At 41.8% G+C, this 17,838-nt stretch overlaps 1 protein-coding gene across 1 annotated transcript in view; it reads left to right on the forward strand.

The window, feature by feature from the left end:
• The window catches only part of ERGIC1 (endoplasmic reticulum-golgi intermediate compartment 1), a 147,509-nt gene extending 131,642 nt beyond the window's left edge, over nt 1-15,867 (forward strand). The window contains exon 10 of the mRNA XM_040344544.1: nt 15,506-15,867. Within this exon, the coding sequence (XP_040200478.1) occupies nt 15,506-15,613 (108 nt within the window). The 3' untranslated portion in view covers nt 15,614-15,867. The remainder of the gene's footprint in view (nt 1-15,505) is intronic.
• The last annotated feature ends 1,971 nt before the right edge of the window (nt 15,868-17,838 follow it).

Consider the following 17,838-nt stretch of genomic DNA (forward strand, 5'->3'; position numbering starts at 1 on the left):
AATGTTGAAGCATTAGGCCTCATGCACACTGGACGTTTTTTGACATTTTTACAGCAGCAGCTGTTTTTTTTTTTTTTTTTCTTTTTTTTTTACGGTCATTAAACTCACCATGTTGTCCTATGTGTCCATGCACACATAGGCTGTTATCGGCAGTTTTTGGCACTGGCAGTTTTTTGAGCAGTAAAAAAAAAAACTAGTGAGTTCTGAGAGACGTTTTTCAGATGTAAAAACGCTCTAGTGCTGATAAACATCGGTAAACTTTGTTAAACGATAAACATCGCTCATCAGCGTTTTTAAAATTTTTGATCCATTGTTAAAAAATAAACAAAAAAACGCTATTGCAAAAATGTTGAAAAAAGTTGAAAGACTCACTGCATTATTTTAACGTCCAGGATGCATGAGGCCTTATGAAGATGAGGTTTTTCGGCTATGTGGTTTGGAAATTCTAGGGAGTTTGTTTTCTGCTGTATATTGGGTGAAGCGCCTACTTAAAGCGGTTGTAAGGCAAAAGGCATAATGAGCTAGTATTATCCTGCATGTTGGCCGATATGCCAATGGGCTTTGCCAGGACATGACAAACAGGCAAAGTCTTTAAGCAAAATTGCACATGCACTATGACAGTGCCAGGGCGGAGCAAATGGACAGAGAACTGAGGTTCCTCTTTAAGTTGTGCACAGCAATTGCTGTATTTGAGTCTGCACTCTAGCAAGTGGTATTAGAATAATGTTTCATTATTTTGTGTGTGTGTAATATATATATATATATATATGTGTGTGTGTGTGTGTGTGTGTGTGTGTGTGTGTGTGTGTGTGTGTGTAATATATATATATATAATATAATCCTACCTAGTCAGGCGCTATCACACTGAGTAAAGTATGTGATCAGGCCCGGACTGGCATATGCCCGGTGGGCCGCAGGTCATGTCTCTAGTGTAGGGGGGGGGGTCTGTATGGGCTGTGCTGTAGGGAGGGAGGTCTGTGTAACATGCAGGGGGTCCAGAACTGTTAGGGGGGTGTCTGTGTAACAAACTGTGGGGGGCTATCTAATGTAAAGAGGTGCAGGGTGCTGTGTAATGTAAAGAGGTCCAGAGGTGCAGGGGGCTGTGTAATGTAAAGGGGTCCAGAGGTGCAGGGTGCTGTGTAATGTAAAGGGGTCCAGAGGTGCAAGGTGCTGTGTATTGTAAATGGGTCCAGTGGTGCAGGGTGCTGTGTAATGTAAAGGGGTCCAGAGGTGCAGGGTGCTGGAACCCCCACATCCCATCATTTACCGCCGGGCCTGTATGCGATTCTTGGATATTGTTCCGTAAAGTCTAATTTGATGATGAACCTGTGCAGTAATGAAAGCCATAAGAGGCTCATGCATGTATTGTTACTGTCCACAATTAGAAAATCTCATAGAGCAATAATAAACAAGATGAGTGTTTTTCTGATTCACAGTTCACCAAGTCTATGAGCCATTTTTTCCGTTTCCTGCTCGGTAGTTTGCATCTAATAACTTTTTTTTTATCAAGGGATAAGGTTTATTGGAGCAGAGAGATAGAAAGATCTGATTTTACAACTATATTGAAATTATAGCTTGCGTGTGATGGAAAAAAGTGTGATTCATTTTCAGGGTGATTTACGGTTAACGGACACTAGATATACTCTGTGTTTCATTGCCTAACTCCTACTAATCATGGGGGAAAAAAAATAAAAAATAACTTTTACTAAATCAAACATTAAAGCAGTATTAAACCCAAAAACCAGGTGAAAAATAAAAGGAAAACCAATGAAGCCACCACTTGTAAAGGGTGGTAATATATTTTGGGTTAAATACTGCTTTAAAGCGGTAGTTCACCCCCCCCCCCGACACATTTTACCATCGAGACAGGCATTGTAGCGCGAGCTACAGTATGCCTGTCCCGATTTTTTTAACCCCGTACTTACCTTGTAGTCGTCCATCGTAGATTCCGGCTCCCGCGGGGAATGGGCGTGCCTATGGAGAGGGAGGATGATTGACGGCCGGCCCTGGCACGTCACTCTCCCCGAAGACAGCCGGAGTAGGTCTCGGCTCTTCACGGCGCCTGCGCACAGGCTATGCGCACGCGTCGTGAAGACCAAGCCTATTTCGGCTATTTCCGGAGAAGCGTGACGCGCCAGAGCCGGCCGTCAATCATCCTCCGTCTCCATAGGCACGCCCATTCCCCGGAATCTTCGATGGACGACTACAAGGTGAGTACGGGGGTAAAAAATTCGGGACAGGCATACTGTAGCTCGCGCTACAATGCCTGATTTTAAGGTAAAATAAAAAAAAAAAATTTTTTTCCCGTCGATAGGGTGAACCCCCGCTTTAAAGTAAAAAATTTAAAGTATCAACGTAAGCCAACATCGAATATTTGTTGCATACAACTAGGTTTGACAAAAATGACAGTGCTAACATACACTATATTACCAAAAGTATTGGGACACCTGCCTTTACAAACACATGGACTTTAATGGCATCTCAGTCTTAGTCCGTAGGGTTTAATATTGAGTTGTTCACCCTTTGCAGCTAGAACAGCCTCAACTCTTCTGGGAAGGCTGTCCACAAGGTTTAGGAGTGTGTCTATGGGAATGTATGTTCTTCCAGAAGCGCATTTGTGAGGTCAGGCACTGATATGGATGAGAAGGCCTGGCTCACAGTCTCCACTCGAATTCATCCCATATGTGTTCTATGGTATTGAGGTCAGGACTTTTTGCAGGCCAGTCAAGTTCCTTCACCCCAGCTCGCTCATCCATGTCTTTTATGGACCTTGCTTTGTGTACTGGTCCAAATCATTAGGTGGAGGGGGGATTATGTGTAGGGTTGTATTTTCAAGGGTTGGGGTTCGGCCTGGCCCCTTAGTTCCAGTGAAGGAAACTCTTGTGGCGTCGGCAAACTAAGACATTTTGGACAATTTCATGCTCCCAACAGAGTCCTGACCTCAACCTGATGGCGAACCACTGGGATGAATTGGAGCAGAGACTGCAAGCCAGGCCTTCTTGTCCAACATCCGTGCCTGGCGCCACTAATGTGCTTCTGGAAGAATGGTGAAACATTCTCATAAACACTCCTAAACCTTGTGTACAGCCTTCCCAGAAGAGTTGAAGCTGTTATAGCTGCAAAGGGTGGGCCAACTCAATATTGAACCGTACAGACTAAGACTGGGATGTCATTAAAGTTCATGTGCCCAATATAGTGTATCTGAAACATCAAATAGAAAATGAGTCGGAAGAGATAAAGTAATCTCCCCTCTTTCTTGACATAACAATATTAAATGCAAAAAAAAATAACATTTTGCAGTTTACTAATCCACATTGGCCACATTAAAGGAACACTAAAGTAAAAAATTTTTTTTTTTTTTTTGTAAAATAACAAACATGTTATACTTACCTCCACTGTGCAGCTCGTTTTGCACAGAGTGGCCCCGAATCCTGTCTCCTGGGGTCCCTCGGCGGCTGTCTCGGCTACTCCTCGCAAGAGCTTTCCACTGTGATACAGCGGCGGGCGTAGCCGCCAACTGTATCACTCGGCCCGGCGCGCCACGTCATCGGATGTGATTGACCGCTGCGCTGCTATCAATCCGTCCAGCCTAGCCTAGCCAATCAACGGCCAGGCTGGGAACCGAAGAGGATCATGGGGACGAGCGCAGGACTTTCAAGGGGTGAGGTAAGTAAAACGGGGGGGGCGGCACTGTTGGATGTTTTTTCACCTTAATGCATAGGATGCATTAAGGTGAAAAAACATTTACCTTTACCCCTTTAAGTGTTTGTTTTTGCTTTTTTGTTTTGTTTTTAAGTCTTTTTTCCTTATTTTCACTTGATCTGACCAGTAAAGCCACACACTACTAGAGGTGTGTGTTTTGTGTTACGGTGTTAGTCGGTGTCTATTGCACCTCTATCATTGTTAAATGGTTTCCACTATTTCTTTACTGCTACTTCTGCTTGACAGCTTGGTCTGTTTAAAAAATATGAAGAAGGGGAAAAAAAAACATTAATGCAGCAACCACTTCTAAGAATTGGTAAGCTGAAGCATAATTGTTTTGGAGTTTATTACCGCTTTAATCAGATACCAGCTTGTCAAGCAATTGTGTAGATAAGCACCGGTAATTGCAGACAATAATGCTACTTTCTGGGAGATCAGGAGGACATGTGCATTTACATAAGGTGTCATTCTGTTTTGTGGTACCCATTACTTGCATACAGGGGAAAGTTGTTTTATGTACCTGCAGCTGGAGAAACTAGAAGCGTCACTGATATGAGCCGGGCCCAATGATTCCTCTTGTATTGAATTGTATTGTAACCGTATGGTCTGCCCTTACACTGTAAAGTGCTGCACAAACTGTTGGCACTATATAAATCCTGTGTTATTATAATAATATAACTTCCAGCATCTAAGGCCCCTTTCACACCTGCGGACCGTATGTCCTTTTTTTCATCCATCAGTTTTCATATGAAAAACATACATGCATGTAGCCCTATGGGATTGCGGATGTCAGCGGATGAACATCCAATCTCATCCACTATGCTCCGATTCTGTAGACGGAGGAAAATCCTATTTTTCCATCCGTCATCAGATCTGATGAAAACGGACAGTGTGTCAGTGTTCATCCGACCCCCCCCCCCCCCCCATAGAGGAGAGCGGAAATCTGACCGCCAAGTCATTTGCTTGTACAGCGCAGGGATCAATGGAGCGATCCCCGCTGAGCAAGCGGGTGTTAAAAGTACAGATCCTCACGGGATCCATATGTGTGGAAGGGCCCTTAGTGTCTGATGTAACTGGTCACTTGTGATCACACATTGGTCAGTGTATATTAATGCTGGGGATAAAAAAAAAAAAAACACCCAAGAACATGGAGAGCAATATACACCTTCAAAACAAAGCAAAATATAGAATTTTCTGTGGACTTTATTAATGCTTGTTTAAATAAAAACTGTATTTTAGCGTTGGAAAATGTTAAATACAACATAGCTGTAAAATCTAAAGACAAGCATATTAGCCATTTCTTAAGCGTGTTCAAATGTCAACAGTAATGAATAAGCTATTTTGGTCCTATAATTTTATTCTGGGATAATGAGGAATTCTTAAACTGTATTCCAAGCATATGACGTGTAGGCACTTTGGGGCACCTACTGGTATTTTGTGTGGGCTGAAGGATTCTAGGAACAGCTGTCTTTCTAAAATTATATAGTGCCAGTTGTGTGGTTCCTTGCGGTAAAATGTGGCCAAGAGGGTGGAATTTGTCTCCTTGTTTCTGTGTCCATAGTTTGCAATGACGAAAAGAAATCCCTTTTTTAGATCTTTGCGATGTTGCGTTGAACAAATCCCAGGAGCTGGGAGAAATATGAAGAGTACCATTTGTAACCCCCTTCCTTTGACAATGCTAGCTGCCTGACTGTTAGGCCTTGGCATGAATCGTATGATCACACAGACATTGTGCTTTTGGGGCCGTGCACCTACCCCACACACGACTGTCAATTGGAATGCCTGCATGGGGATGGGCAAACGCCACCCTTGCATGGGTGTGTGCTATAGTATGCCCATGTGAACAAGGTCTTCGACTGATCGAATGGTTTCAGTGCTTTCTGATTTACTGACCCAGAACAAATATGCAAATCTTCTCATTTCTGTAAATAGCAGAATAAATGTTAAAATGCAAAAATGTAAACTCTACTGCTAAAAATGTAATTTAATAAATAATACACAGTGATCATACAGGTAAGGTGAAAATGTCCATTCACTGGCAATGAAAGCACCAAGAAATGATCACTCTTCTGATCCGTCTTAGGAGTACAGGCAAGTGTGGCTGCAAACGGCATTCTTGCACATACCAAAATAGTGACTGAAGCCTCGTACACACGAACGGTTTTCCCAGCGGGAAAACTGCCAGGAGAGCATTTGGCCAGGAATCTCGGCCGTGTGTATACTCCCTAGCAGTTTTCCCAACAGGAAAACAGACGAGAAAATAGAGAACCCTGCTCTCTATTTTCCTGCCGAGAAAACTGGTCGTCTGTATGCTTACCTGTCCCAGGTAAACCCGCGCATGCTCGACAAGAATTTGACGCATGCGCAGTAGCATACAAGGTTAGTGTAGGGTGTAGCAAGATGGCAGCGACGGCATCAAATGTGACGAGCGCAGGCTCGTCGTAGTCGATGACGTCATCGCGTTCTTGCCATTCAAAAGAACAGCGGTTCTTTTGAGTGGCCATCTGTATGCAAGGCAAGCTTGCCAGGAATCCCGTCAGGAAAACCACCATTTTTTTTTTCCTGACGGGATTCCCGGCCATGTGTACAGGGCCTAAAGGCCAAATGTTTTTTATCTTAATGCTTTTCTCCGCATTAAGGTAAAAATCACCTGTGTGCAGCTCCTACCCAAGTTTGCAGAAAATGTTCAGCAGCCGCAGCCCCATAGTGCTCTCTGGACAGAATTCTTTCAACAAATATGTATTTGGCTTCCGTTTTGAGTTGTTTTGCTGATTTTTTTTTTCCTCTGTGTTGTAATCTCCAGTTTTTCCCAACCTTCTTTTTTTTTAAGTCACGGCGCCTTCAGTACTTTCATTCTCAAAGCCTCGTACACACAATCGCATTTCCAGCGGACAAATCCATGGCATTTTGTGCGAAGAGCGTTGGCCGTGAACTTGTTCTGCATACAGACGGCAAAACATTGTTGGCCAAAATACACAAAACTACGTTGTTTTTCAGCTCTTTAGGGCCACCCTTTGGGCAACTTCTGCTAATGTTGTCTTATGGTTAGCATTGGTTCGGAGCATGCGTGTTTGTACTTTTTGGATTTTTTTTTCCCCGGTGGATAATCCGTCAAAACACATTTGTTTTTGGAAAATTTTAAAGCATGCTATGCCACATTTGTTGTCGGAAATTCCAACAACAATTGTCCGACGGAGCATACAAACGGTCGGATTATGCGACAAAACCCTGCCATCACACAATTGTTGTCGGAAAATCATATCGTGTGTGGGCCTTTAGGTTTGCAAAATCACACATGCTCCCAAAATGCCAACAAACATGCTGCTTTCTAGCAGATGCACTGGTGTGCAATTAATTCTTATTAGTACTCCCACCCATTGACAATCGTGAAGCCAAATCAATGCAGTTTTTTTTTTTTTTTTTTAAAGGGCCAGGGACTTTTCATATAAGAGAGGGGGATGTTATCCCATAGGGAGACCAAATGATAGCATCCCAAGGGACAACTGAGGGGCTACCAAGGCAGTGACTGACAATAATATAGATATAAAAAGTTTAATTAAATATTGGAAAATTTACAAATATATAAACAAAATGAGATATCAAAAAATAGTACCATTTGAGCTGAAAAGCTGTGATTGCAAACCTACTTACAGCGGCCGGCCAGTACCGCACTAGTGAACCTAGTTCATATAAAGTGCAACAAGAAAACATGTAAAAAGCACAAACAATTGACAAACATGAAAGAAAAAAATTATGGCGATCCGGACGCCTAGTGAATCACTTCTGCTGAGGATTCTGGTCAAAAATAACCGTGTGTGGTTATAACAAATTGTGACAACGTCTAGAGAATAGACAGCAGAAGTGGCCCTGCAGGTGAATGCTGGAATTACAAAGGTGATGCTGCACAGTGCAATGAGTGCATGCATAAAACGATAGAACATATAGTTCTGTCATTAGGGAGAAGGGCTAGAAATAGTCAGTGGATCCACTGTGGTGACAGTTCTGTATAAGCTGAGCAACCTGGAAGGAAGAAGTAATACAGTTCCTTTAAAATTTCCTGTGGTTCCAAATGGAAAAAAAGGGACTTTTCTCTGCATTTCTGCAGGTAGATATGAAATGAATGGGCTCGCCTACGCACAGATGCAACTCAAGGACTTATTCATACGTGAGGTTGGGGAATGGCAAAAACATGTGGTTGAACTTTATTTTTACCACCACCTTCAGCTGCTTTCCCTTTAGCTGCAGAGACCATGGCGGGAAGTATTCCCCAATACCGCTTGCAACAATGTGGTTGCAGGACAGTGATTCTGCATTTAGACCCCTTTCACACTGAAGAGTTTTTCAGGCGGTTTAGCGCTAAAAATAGCTCCTAAATACCACCTGAAAAACTCCTGCCCTGCAGTCTCAGTGTGAAAGCCCGAGTGCTTTCACACTGAGGCAATGCGTTGGTGGGACCACTCCAAAAGTCCTGCTAGCAGCATCTTTGGAGCGGTGTGTTTACTGCTTCTTCCCATTGAAAACAATGGGACACCGTGGCTATACCGCCGGCAATATGCCTCTGCAGAGGGGCATTGCGGGTGGTATTAACCCTTTTTCGGATGCTAGCGCAGGCTAAAACTGCACCGCTAGTGGCCGAATACGCCGCAATTCCGACGGTATAGCGCCTCTAAAAATAGTGGTGCTATACAGCCACCGCACCTCCCGCCCCAGTGTGAAAGGGGCTTTAGGGAGTTAAAACAGGCAGTGAGAAGGTGACATATAACCTCTTAACCGCCTGTCAAGTGCCTCTTAAAAGCGTTCTAAGCCTGGATCGCTTTTCAGTGGAGCAGCAGCCTTTGATGCTATTCTGCATAAGCTCTATTGAAAAGTGCCACTTCTGTTCTGTTTACAAAAAATGGACTAGATTCGATTTGTGGTTGCTGATCCTTTATAATAGAACAGTGTCAAGTTGTAGCTGTATACTATTTAATGGATACAAATGCTAACATTCTAAAAAATATTTTAATGTTCAATTTGAAAAGCACACTCACTGGAAGAAATGTTCTGAATAACGAGCTTTCTGTTTACAGTTGTCATGTAGCCATTTTTGATTTATACTTGCATATGTCATGCTTTGTCCATTAAGTATTGTACAATTGTGGCTCCTATAATGTTGAATGGCTGTTTTACAACTGTCAGTTCAGTTTGAGCATGAAAACTTTTTTTTTTTTTAAAGTCCAGCAAATAGTGATTTTCAATGGTGAGTCATTGTTCTGTTTTTCTAAAGCACACAGTAAATTTTTCCCCAGCTCTGTGCTGGCAGCTCAGGTCCCACGTCACTGCTAATACTCAGTCTGTTTGCTGGGCGCACACTAACGATTAACACCTCATGTGCTCTGCCAGCCAGCAGTGACCTTAAAAACACGATGGTCTATTTTGGTTGGTGGCTTTTTTTTCTTAAACGTTCTGTAACTTTTTGCTAGCTTTAAAATGGGTAGCGGTTGAATTTTAAATCAATACTAACATTTTATCATCTGTAGATGTTTTCCGTTTTATTACCTGTAATTAAATTCTGTGTTATGTTTGAAGAAGTCTTAGTGATTTCAATGTAGTTTGGTGATTTTTATGCAGTGTGTATTGTTCTTGTACACAGCTTTATTTAAAGTGTGTACATAAAGCCAACATTTTTTCCCTTCTCTGTCAAAAAAAGTGACAACCCCTGTCATGGTTTTTTGGTTATGCCTAGTACACACGATGAGAAAATGGGATGAAAAATACCACTTTCGCAACGATCGTATGATAATCTGATCGTTGGTACACAGCTTTCGAACACGACCATTTATGCGATATTATGTAAAGGCACAATACGATACTAGAACGAAGGATTTTCGTTTTTTAATCAGTACAGTTTTCGTCTGAAAAAAATCGAGTGACCAAGACCACTCCTGCTCGGAAACACAATACAATACAAAACATTACATCACTTCTGAAGTTGTATTCGGTCGTATGAGAAATTTTTGTAACTTTAATAACCTCTTCATTTTCGGGATGAGACTAGCATACAAAAAAACAGACGATCATGTGTCCGATATTTTCATTGTGTATACTAGGCTTTACTGTGTCCCACTGGGAAGATTTCCTTTCACTTCCTGTTTCTTGGATACAACATGAAGAGGAAATCTCTTTAAAGGGAGTGGTTGGTGGGAAAGATGGAAAGGGTGAACCTCTCTAAGCCAGCCTATAATAAGTAAGCCTTTATTATAGGCTTACCTGTAGGTAAAAATCCCCAAGCAGGCTTTACTACCACTTTAATAATCTTCCATAGATGGAACAAGTACTGGAAGGACGGAATATTTATCATTTGTGCCGAAAATGCTGCTTTTGGCTCTCTGGTGTTCCAGCCATATGTGTGAATGCTTAGGCAGTTGGTCACATGATCTCTGCTGAAGTAGGAAATCAGCCAGTCTCCCCTTCAACAAAGACTCAATACTAAAACGGTCCGTATACATCTCTGCCATTTACTGCCAAGGGGGGGGGACCTAGCACGGCATTGTCTCTAGGAAAGCTAAGTTGCTACTACTGTTTATTTATCCTTCCCAACAAGCCTTTTAAGGTTTATATTAACCACTTAATATAAATTTAAATTAATAAATTAACAACTTAATTTAAGTGTGGATTAATTTTAACAAAGCGGTTCACAAATGATGTCAAGAGTACAGAAATGCTAACCGTTCTGATTTTAGTTTACCAATATGCATTTGTCTTCTACACTGATACAAACACAGTAGATGGCAGTAAGTACCCTTTTTTTTTCTAGATGCTGTGGAAACAGGAGTTTTTCTGGTGGATTCAATATTAAAATTAGATTTACTAAAACTTGAGTGCAAAAACTGGTGCAGCTCTGTATTGGAAACCAATCGGCTTCCATGTTTCTTTTGTCAAAGATTAATTGAACATGTGTTACAAGCCGATTGGCTACCATGCACAGCTGCACCAGATTTTTCATTCTCCAGTTTTAGTAAATCAACACCTAGATGTCTAGTGGAGATGAGTGTGTTTGCAGCTGGTATAAGGAAGAAAAGCCAGCAATTCCTGTGCTGTGGTCTGGAGTTCCAAAGTGAACTGTTGTAACCCATTGCCAATCATGGAGTCACCATTTTAAATGTATGAAAACACACCTCAGCGTGGGGGTTATTCTACAACTTTCCTTTGCTTGATGAGGCTGGAATAGAAAGTCTGCCTATAGAAAAGTGCATCAGATGGTAAACAAAGTTAAGTTTTCTAACCCTGTTCTCAGAACATTAAGTATACATCTAACACTTTAAAATTCTGGTCACATAAAAGATGGAGTTGAGCCATTTTTTTTTCTTTTTGTTTTCCCCATTTCTGCTCATTTGGAAGCAGAAGTCACTGGCACAATTCTCATTGTAATCTACTTCAGGTGATTTTAGCCATCCTAGTGCAATTATGACAGAGAAAATCTTCTTTAAAATCATTCTTTCTGGCATTTACATGATACTATTACTTGGGTTAATCAGATGAGAGAATACAAGTAGAGAGTGGATCATATTTATTTTAAAGAGACACTGCATTAAAGGCAAAGGGACTTCCTGGCCCACTTTTAGAATTGCCTAGCCTGTGCTCCCTCGCCACTCCTCCTACCTTTATAGCCGGAGACAATACCCAGAGCTTCTAAATGGCATGTAACCTCCTCCCATGTCACAGTGCTCAAGTCTAGTAGCCAAGGATTAGGCCCAAGCAAATTGTGTTAGAGGCAGGCCCGGATTTCCCACAAGGCCACTGAGGCCAGGCCTTGGGGCGGCAGGGCTCCATGGGGCAGCAGTGGCATGGATTCCCCTGACGCCCGGAACATACAGTTAAGGGCGATAAGTTATGGGGGAATCTGCTCGCTCGTTAACAAGTGATTGCGGCGATGTCGCCGAAATCACTTGTAAAATATGTGCTCCCGTCCGTCCTCCCCTCTCCCCCCCACCCCACATACCTCTCTCTGCTGGCTCTGTCTCGGCCACCGAGTCTGTCTCCTGTCCCTGCTGCCAATGTACACAGTGAGAGGGGAGAGCTGTGCTCTTCCCATCTCAGCTGTGACAGGAGTTCTAGCACAGTGCTAGGACTCCTGTTTTGGAGATGACAGGGTCAATAAAGAGAACATGTCACCTCCAATTGCTAAATTGTTTTCTCCTGTGTGATAGCAAAAAAGTTAAGTGAAAAAAAATTGATAAAAAATAAATAAATAATAAGAAAAATAATAAGAAAATTATACAAAAATAAAAAAAAAGTAAGCGACAAGCTACAAATAAATAAAAATAAAAAAAGTGATAAAAAAGTAAATAAACAAACAAAACATATTTGAACTAACCGTGCCGCACATTCTCAGTTGATTTGGGGGGGGGGGGGGGTCCGGTTGGTGGGGAGGGGTGCATTTTGGAACCTGGCCTTGGGGCGGCAGGGAGAGCAAATCCGGCCCTGGTTAGAGGGGTCCCTTTGCAGAGACACTGACAACCTACCCTACATGGGCAAGGTGACGGCGACTCTTTAAAGTAAAACTCTACTTTGTGGGTACAAAAATGGTCTGCAGAAAAGTGTTTAAAATGGCAAGTATTTTTGGCAATTGCCGTTTCTTACCTGCCTGTGTTCTGTGGGTACTGTCACATTTATTCCAATAATGAAGTCTGTTATTACACAAGTCCTAAATTGTAATTTGAGAAACATCCTAGTGCTGTAGTTGAAAGAAAATGAATTTGAAAAATGTTCACGGTTTTAGAAAATTTTTGCCGCAAAACTGTAAAGTAATTGTAATTGATAAAATAAGGGCACACACACACCCCCTCTAATACTTGCCCGATCTCAGTTCAACAATGTGCATGAGAGCAGCGGCTCTCATGGGTCTCTCCTCATTGGCTCACACAGCAGTGGGAGCCATTGTTTGTCATTCTCAGCCAGTGAGCCAATGAGGAGAGAATGAACACAGAGCATGACTCGGGAGCCTCATGGCAAGAGGCTTGCTGTTTGGGGCACTTGGCAGGTAAGAGTAGCCAGGACTGCGGGTGGCGGACCCCAAAAAAAAGAGGATGATAGGGGCTATCCTTTGCATAGAGCAGGTAAGTATAACCTATTTTGTTGGTTTTTCCTTTAGAAGTGTGGGATATCAAAAAACAAATGTACACCCTCTCCTGTAGTGCTCCAGTATCAGTGTGATGCTGCAGTTATCCCCCTCCAGCTCTAAGACTGAGAACTGAGCAATCATATGACAGTTTATCACTTTGTTCTTCATCTGCAGAGAGCGGCATCTGTCAGTCAATGCTCTTAGATCTGCCCCTCCAGCTTTCGCTGGAGCGCAAGGCTGTAGAGGGGTGGGAGATGCTGGCTCAGGCTCTCTTGCACTGACAGACTGAACCAGCTGTCAATCGGACATCTGGGTGGATCTTGACCTTAAAGTTGGGATCCTTTTTAACCACTTTCTTACTGGGCACATATACCCCCTTCCTGCCCAAGCGAAATTTCAGCTTTTAGCACTGTCACGCTTTGAATGACAATTGCGCGGTCGTGCGACGTGGCTCCCAAACAAAATTTATGTCCTTTTTTTCCCCACAAATAGAGCTTTCATTTGGTGGTATTTGATCACCTCTGCGGTTTTTATTTTTTGCGATATAAACAAAAATAGAGCGACAATTGTGAAAAAAAAAAACTAATTTCTTTACTTTTTGCTAGAATAAATATCAAATTTAAAAAAAAAATAATAATTCTCAGTTTGGGGGCCGATATGTATTCTTCTACATATTTTTGGTAAAAAAAAAAATTGCAATAAGCGTTTAGTGATTGGTTTGCGCAAAAGTTATAGCGCCTACAAAATAGGGGAAAGAATTATGACCTTTTTATTTTATTTTTTTACTAGTAATGGCGGCATTCTGCGATTTTTCTTTTTTTTTCTTTTTTTTTTTTTGTCACGACTGATATTACGGCGGACACTTTTGACACATTTTTGGGACCATTCACATTTATACAGCGAACGGTGCTATAAATATGCACTGGTACTGTATAAATGTGACTGGCAAGGAAGGGGTTAACACTAGGGGCGAGGAAGGGGTTAATGTGTGCCCTGCATAGTGTTTCTAACTGTGGGGGGAGGGGAGTGACTGGGGCAGGTGACCGATGGTTATCCCTATATACAAGGGACACACCATATGTCTCCTCTCCCTGACAGGACGGTGGATCTCTGTGTTTACACACAGAGATCCATGTCCCTGTCTCTGTGACTGCCGATCGCGGGTGCCTGGCGGACATTGCGACCGCCAGGCACGCGCATCGGCACCTGAGTGACACAGCGGTCATGCGCGCCCCCCAGTGGCTGGAGGCCATATATAGACGGCCTCCCGGCAATTAAGATCCACATTGCGGCCGTATAAAAGTCGTTGGGCCGGCAGGAAGTGGTTAGGAACCTGCATTGTCTGTGACGTCGTCCGACAGCAGGCTTTAGTCCACTCTTGACTGAATCTGGGTCACAGGACTGCAGAAGTAAGTGTGCTCCTGTGACCAAGAGGAGGAGTATGGCCCAAAAAGCTTTGACCATACTTCTCTTCTCCCACATTTCCGTACATTGGTGCAATGAGATCTTTCAGGAACATAAATCAAACCAGCAGTGGCAGCAGAAAATAGAAATCGGAGTGTTTTTGTGGGATAGTGCACTTTGTACAGCTTCATAGCAAATTACACTGTCTATTGAGTAAGCTTGTTTGTCATCTTTTTCAGCATGGTTATAAGCATTGCATACAAAAATGTTATCCACTTGAACTTGATTCACTATCGGCTTGCATATATAATAGTACTTTGGGAGAATGTCTACATTTGGTAACTAGATTGTGTAACCCACAAGTAAATTGACTGCTCCTTCTTTTTTTTTTTTTATATATTATATACCGGTATATATGTATATGTGTGTGTGTGTGTGTGTGTGTGTGTGTATATGTATATGTATATATATATATATATATATATATATATATATATATATATATATATATATATATAAAATCTAACAAGCTGATAAACTAAGGACTAATAGCTGCTTCCTTCCAGAAGCATCCCCTATTTTTGGCTGCTGCCCTCCCCGGACATGTTTGTGAAGGAAAGGTTAATTTCAGCTACCAGATTAGAATACACTGACCATAATTAATCTGGCCACATATTTTGCATGTCAGAACTTGGGTACTAAAACAGCTGTTGCCCCGGGGAACAGAGAAATGTTTTTGTAAACAGACCATATATACACTGGTGGGTATAGGAGAAGGACGGTAAACCCGTCAAACTTGAAATTGCAAAGCATTCTGGGAAAATGCGTCTGAACAGCTGGAATTGACCTAGTTGTTTTAGAACATGTTTGTTTGCCTAACTTATTTTTGTCTTCTCGGTTTAAATTACTTTGTAGGTTTTATAAAATGACAGTTGGGGTCAGACAATGATGGGCATATTTATTTGTTTTTTATTGTATTTGTACAGCAGTATAGTGTAGCATTTTACAGTGCTTTTATACGCTTCCATCACTAGGACATACAGTATCAATGCTTTACAGGGCTATGCCGGCTTTCAGTCAAGATTACTTTGTCCATGCTGTTTCACATGGGTGGAGAAATCGAGCCATGTACTGCTAGCTTTGCTCATTTTGGTGTGTGTGTGTGTTCGTTCTCAGGAAATGTAAAACTACAGGCTGTTTACTGCCTAGTAGTAAAATGTAGCAGCGAACATATTTAAATGCACCTCCTGCTGGCTGCTCTCTAAGCATTTGTGTTTTTGTCTTCTCCTCCTGCAGGTGTGTGCCATTATTGGGGGAGCATTTACTGTAGCTGGAATATTGGACTCTTGTATTTTCACCGCCTCTGAGGCCTGGAAGAAGATCCAACTTGGGAAAATGCAGTAGCAACTGTTTGAATTGCTGACATCATCCAACCCGCATGAGGAAGAGTGGAAAACTTTAAGAGTATTGACTCATTAGGAAATTTTTATTATTTTAACAAAGAAATAAATACACAATAATATGCTGGATATATCATGATAGGATCTTGCTATGGGGGCATTTTAGGGTTTCTAGCAATGATCTAAAGAGTACAGTACAAATATTGTATGTTCAAATGTAACGGCACTCCTTGATACATTAAAGGCCCCTTTCACACTTGTGCGACCTGAAAGTTATTTTTTTTTTTTGTGATTTTGATGTCACTTGAAATGCCTGTGTAATCTTGGGGTCTATGGACCTCCAAGTCACATCAAAGTCAGACCAAAGTAGTGCAGGGACTACTTTTGAAGTCACTGCAACTTGAAGTTGCACAGATATGAATGGTACTCTTTGGAAATCATGGGGTACGACGTGTCATGCGACTTTGCAGTCCCAGTTCGCAGGACAAGTCGCACAAGTGTGATAGGGGCTTTGGGTATTTAAGGAGGGATTCAGATTTATTATGATGCTACGTAAGCTATTTTGAAAACTTAAGCAGTAAATATCTTGTAAAATTGTTAAGGAGTAGTTACGTCCATGGTAAGAGTCTGTTCCTGGTTATGATGTAATTAGTTCCTTTCCAAGTAGTAAGCTTTATATTTGTATCAGCTTCCACAAAATTATACATCCCAGCAATCTTAGATAGATCAAGGGTTCTTGTTAAAGGGGAATTCCAGTCATTTTGTGTGGCTAGTCTTTTAGTTCATTCATTACCCCTGAATCTGCTATAGCCAGAAATTTGAGACTGACATTTTGAAGCTACAAGTATGCCCCCAGAAAACGCTGACCCCTAAAACTTTAGAAGCTGTCTTAACCCTTACCTAAAGCACAATTGACCTGCAAGTGGATGAGTGGGATGTTCTCTGTTTCAGGTGCTGCCTGCCTGGTTTATTGTAAGGTTTTTCATTTGTGTGGAGTTCCTTCTTAAACAACATAACTAAGTGAGAATCCTCAGATGGAAGCTACTGAAATCTGGTCTACATGCTGATTACCGAGCAGTGCCCTGATCCTAATACGCAGCCTGGGAGTTGAGAATGACTGCTTCCCCTGAGGCTTCTTACTCTGGTATTTTGCTTTGTAGTATATTGCCCATGACCCCTTTTATCTAGTCCTTCTAGGTCCACCTAATTACACTTTTTTTATTTTTTCAGTCTGATGGGAGATCTGCCAATTGTTTTCCTACATTGATATGGAGACTTGGGAAGTTTGAACAGGGTAACTGAATAGCTGTCTCCACTATGTGTAGGCAGAGGTATTCCTTGCACTTGAATGAGCTGTAGTTGTGAAACCTTGAGTGAAGTTGGTTAATCCAGGTTGTATGGTGTCTAGTATCTTACCACCTGGATTCCAAAGCACTTTACACTTTTGTCACAGTTATTTTCTTGCAGACACAATAGTTTGTGCCATTTTAAGGGACAAAGGTTAGTGCCGGTTCACACATGGGCAACCTGACTTGCAGCGCGACTTTGCAAGGCGACATCAGTGCGACTTGGAGCAACTTACAACGTGACTTAAAGTTGCCTTCAGGACAGGCGACTTTGGCTGTGGCTAATCACAGAATAATCAGCTCTGTGAGAGGGAGGGGTTTGCCTGAGAAAACGATTTTTTCTTCCTGTAAAGTTGCTTTAGTTAAGTCACTGATCTGACATTGAAATCAATGGGTACAAGTTGCCTAGAAGTCACCTTGAAGTAGTACAGGAACCTTTTCTGAGCGACTTCAGTAGTGTACATTAAGACGGCTCCCATTCACTTCAATGGAATGTCTTATGTCTCGCGACACAAGTCGGATCCCAAGTCGCTGTAGTGTGAATCGGCACTAAGACCAAGGATATATAGCTACATCAACCTTTTACAGTTTAGGGGTTTGTGTGTTAGTAAATATATGCAAACTCTATTGAAACAACATCTTTAAAATGTTGCTTGCTATACATATGTAGAGTTTATTTGTTTTTTGTATTTTTATTTGGAATATAGTTACAAATTTTGGGGTTGAATGGTCAAGAGTGCTGAAAATGAAGTAGAATGTTTGGATGGAACACAGAGAAACATTTTTTCATCTGCTTTACTTAACGCCATAGAGATTATTTCTTCTTTTTTTACATTACAATAGTCCTTCTCTTTGTTTGTTCCCAAGATAACTAGAGCTTAGG

Source organism: Rana temporaria, chromosome 3 (genome assembly GCF_905171775.1).
Source record: "Rana temporaria chromosome 3, aRanTem1.1, whole genome shotgun sequence".
NCBI classification, from domain to species: Eukaryota; Metazoa; Chordata; class Amphibia; order Anura; family Ranidae; genus Rana; species Rana temporaria.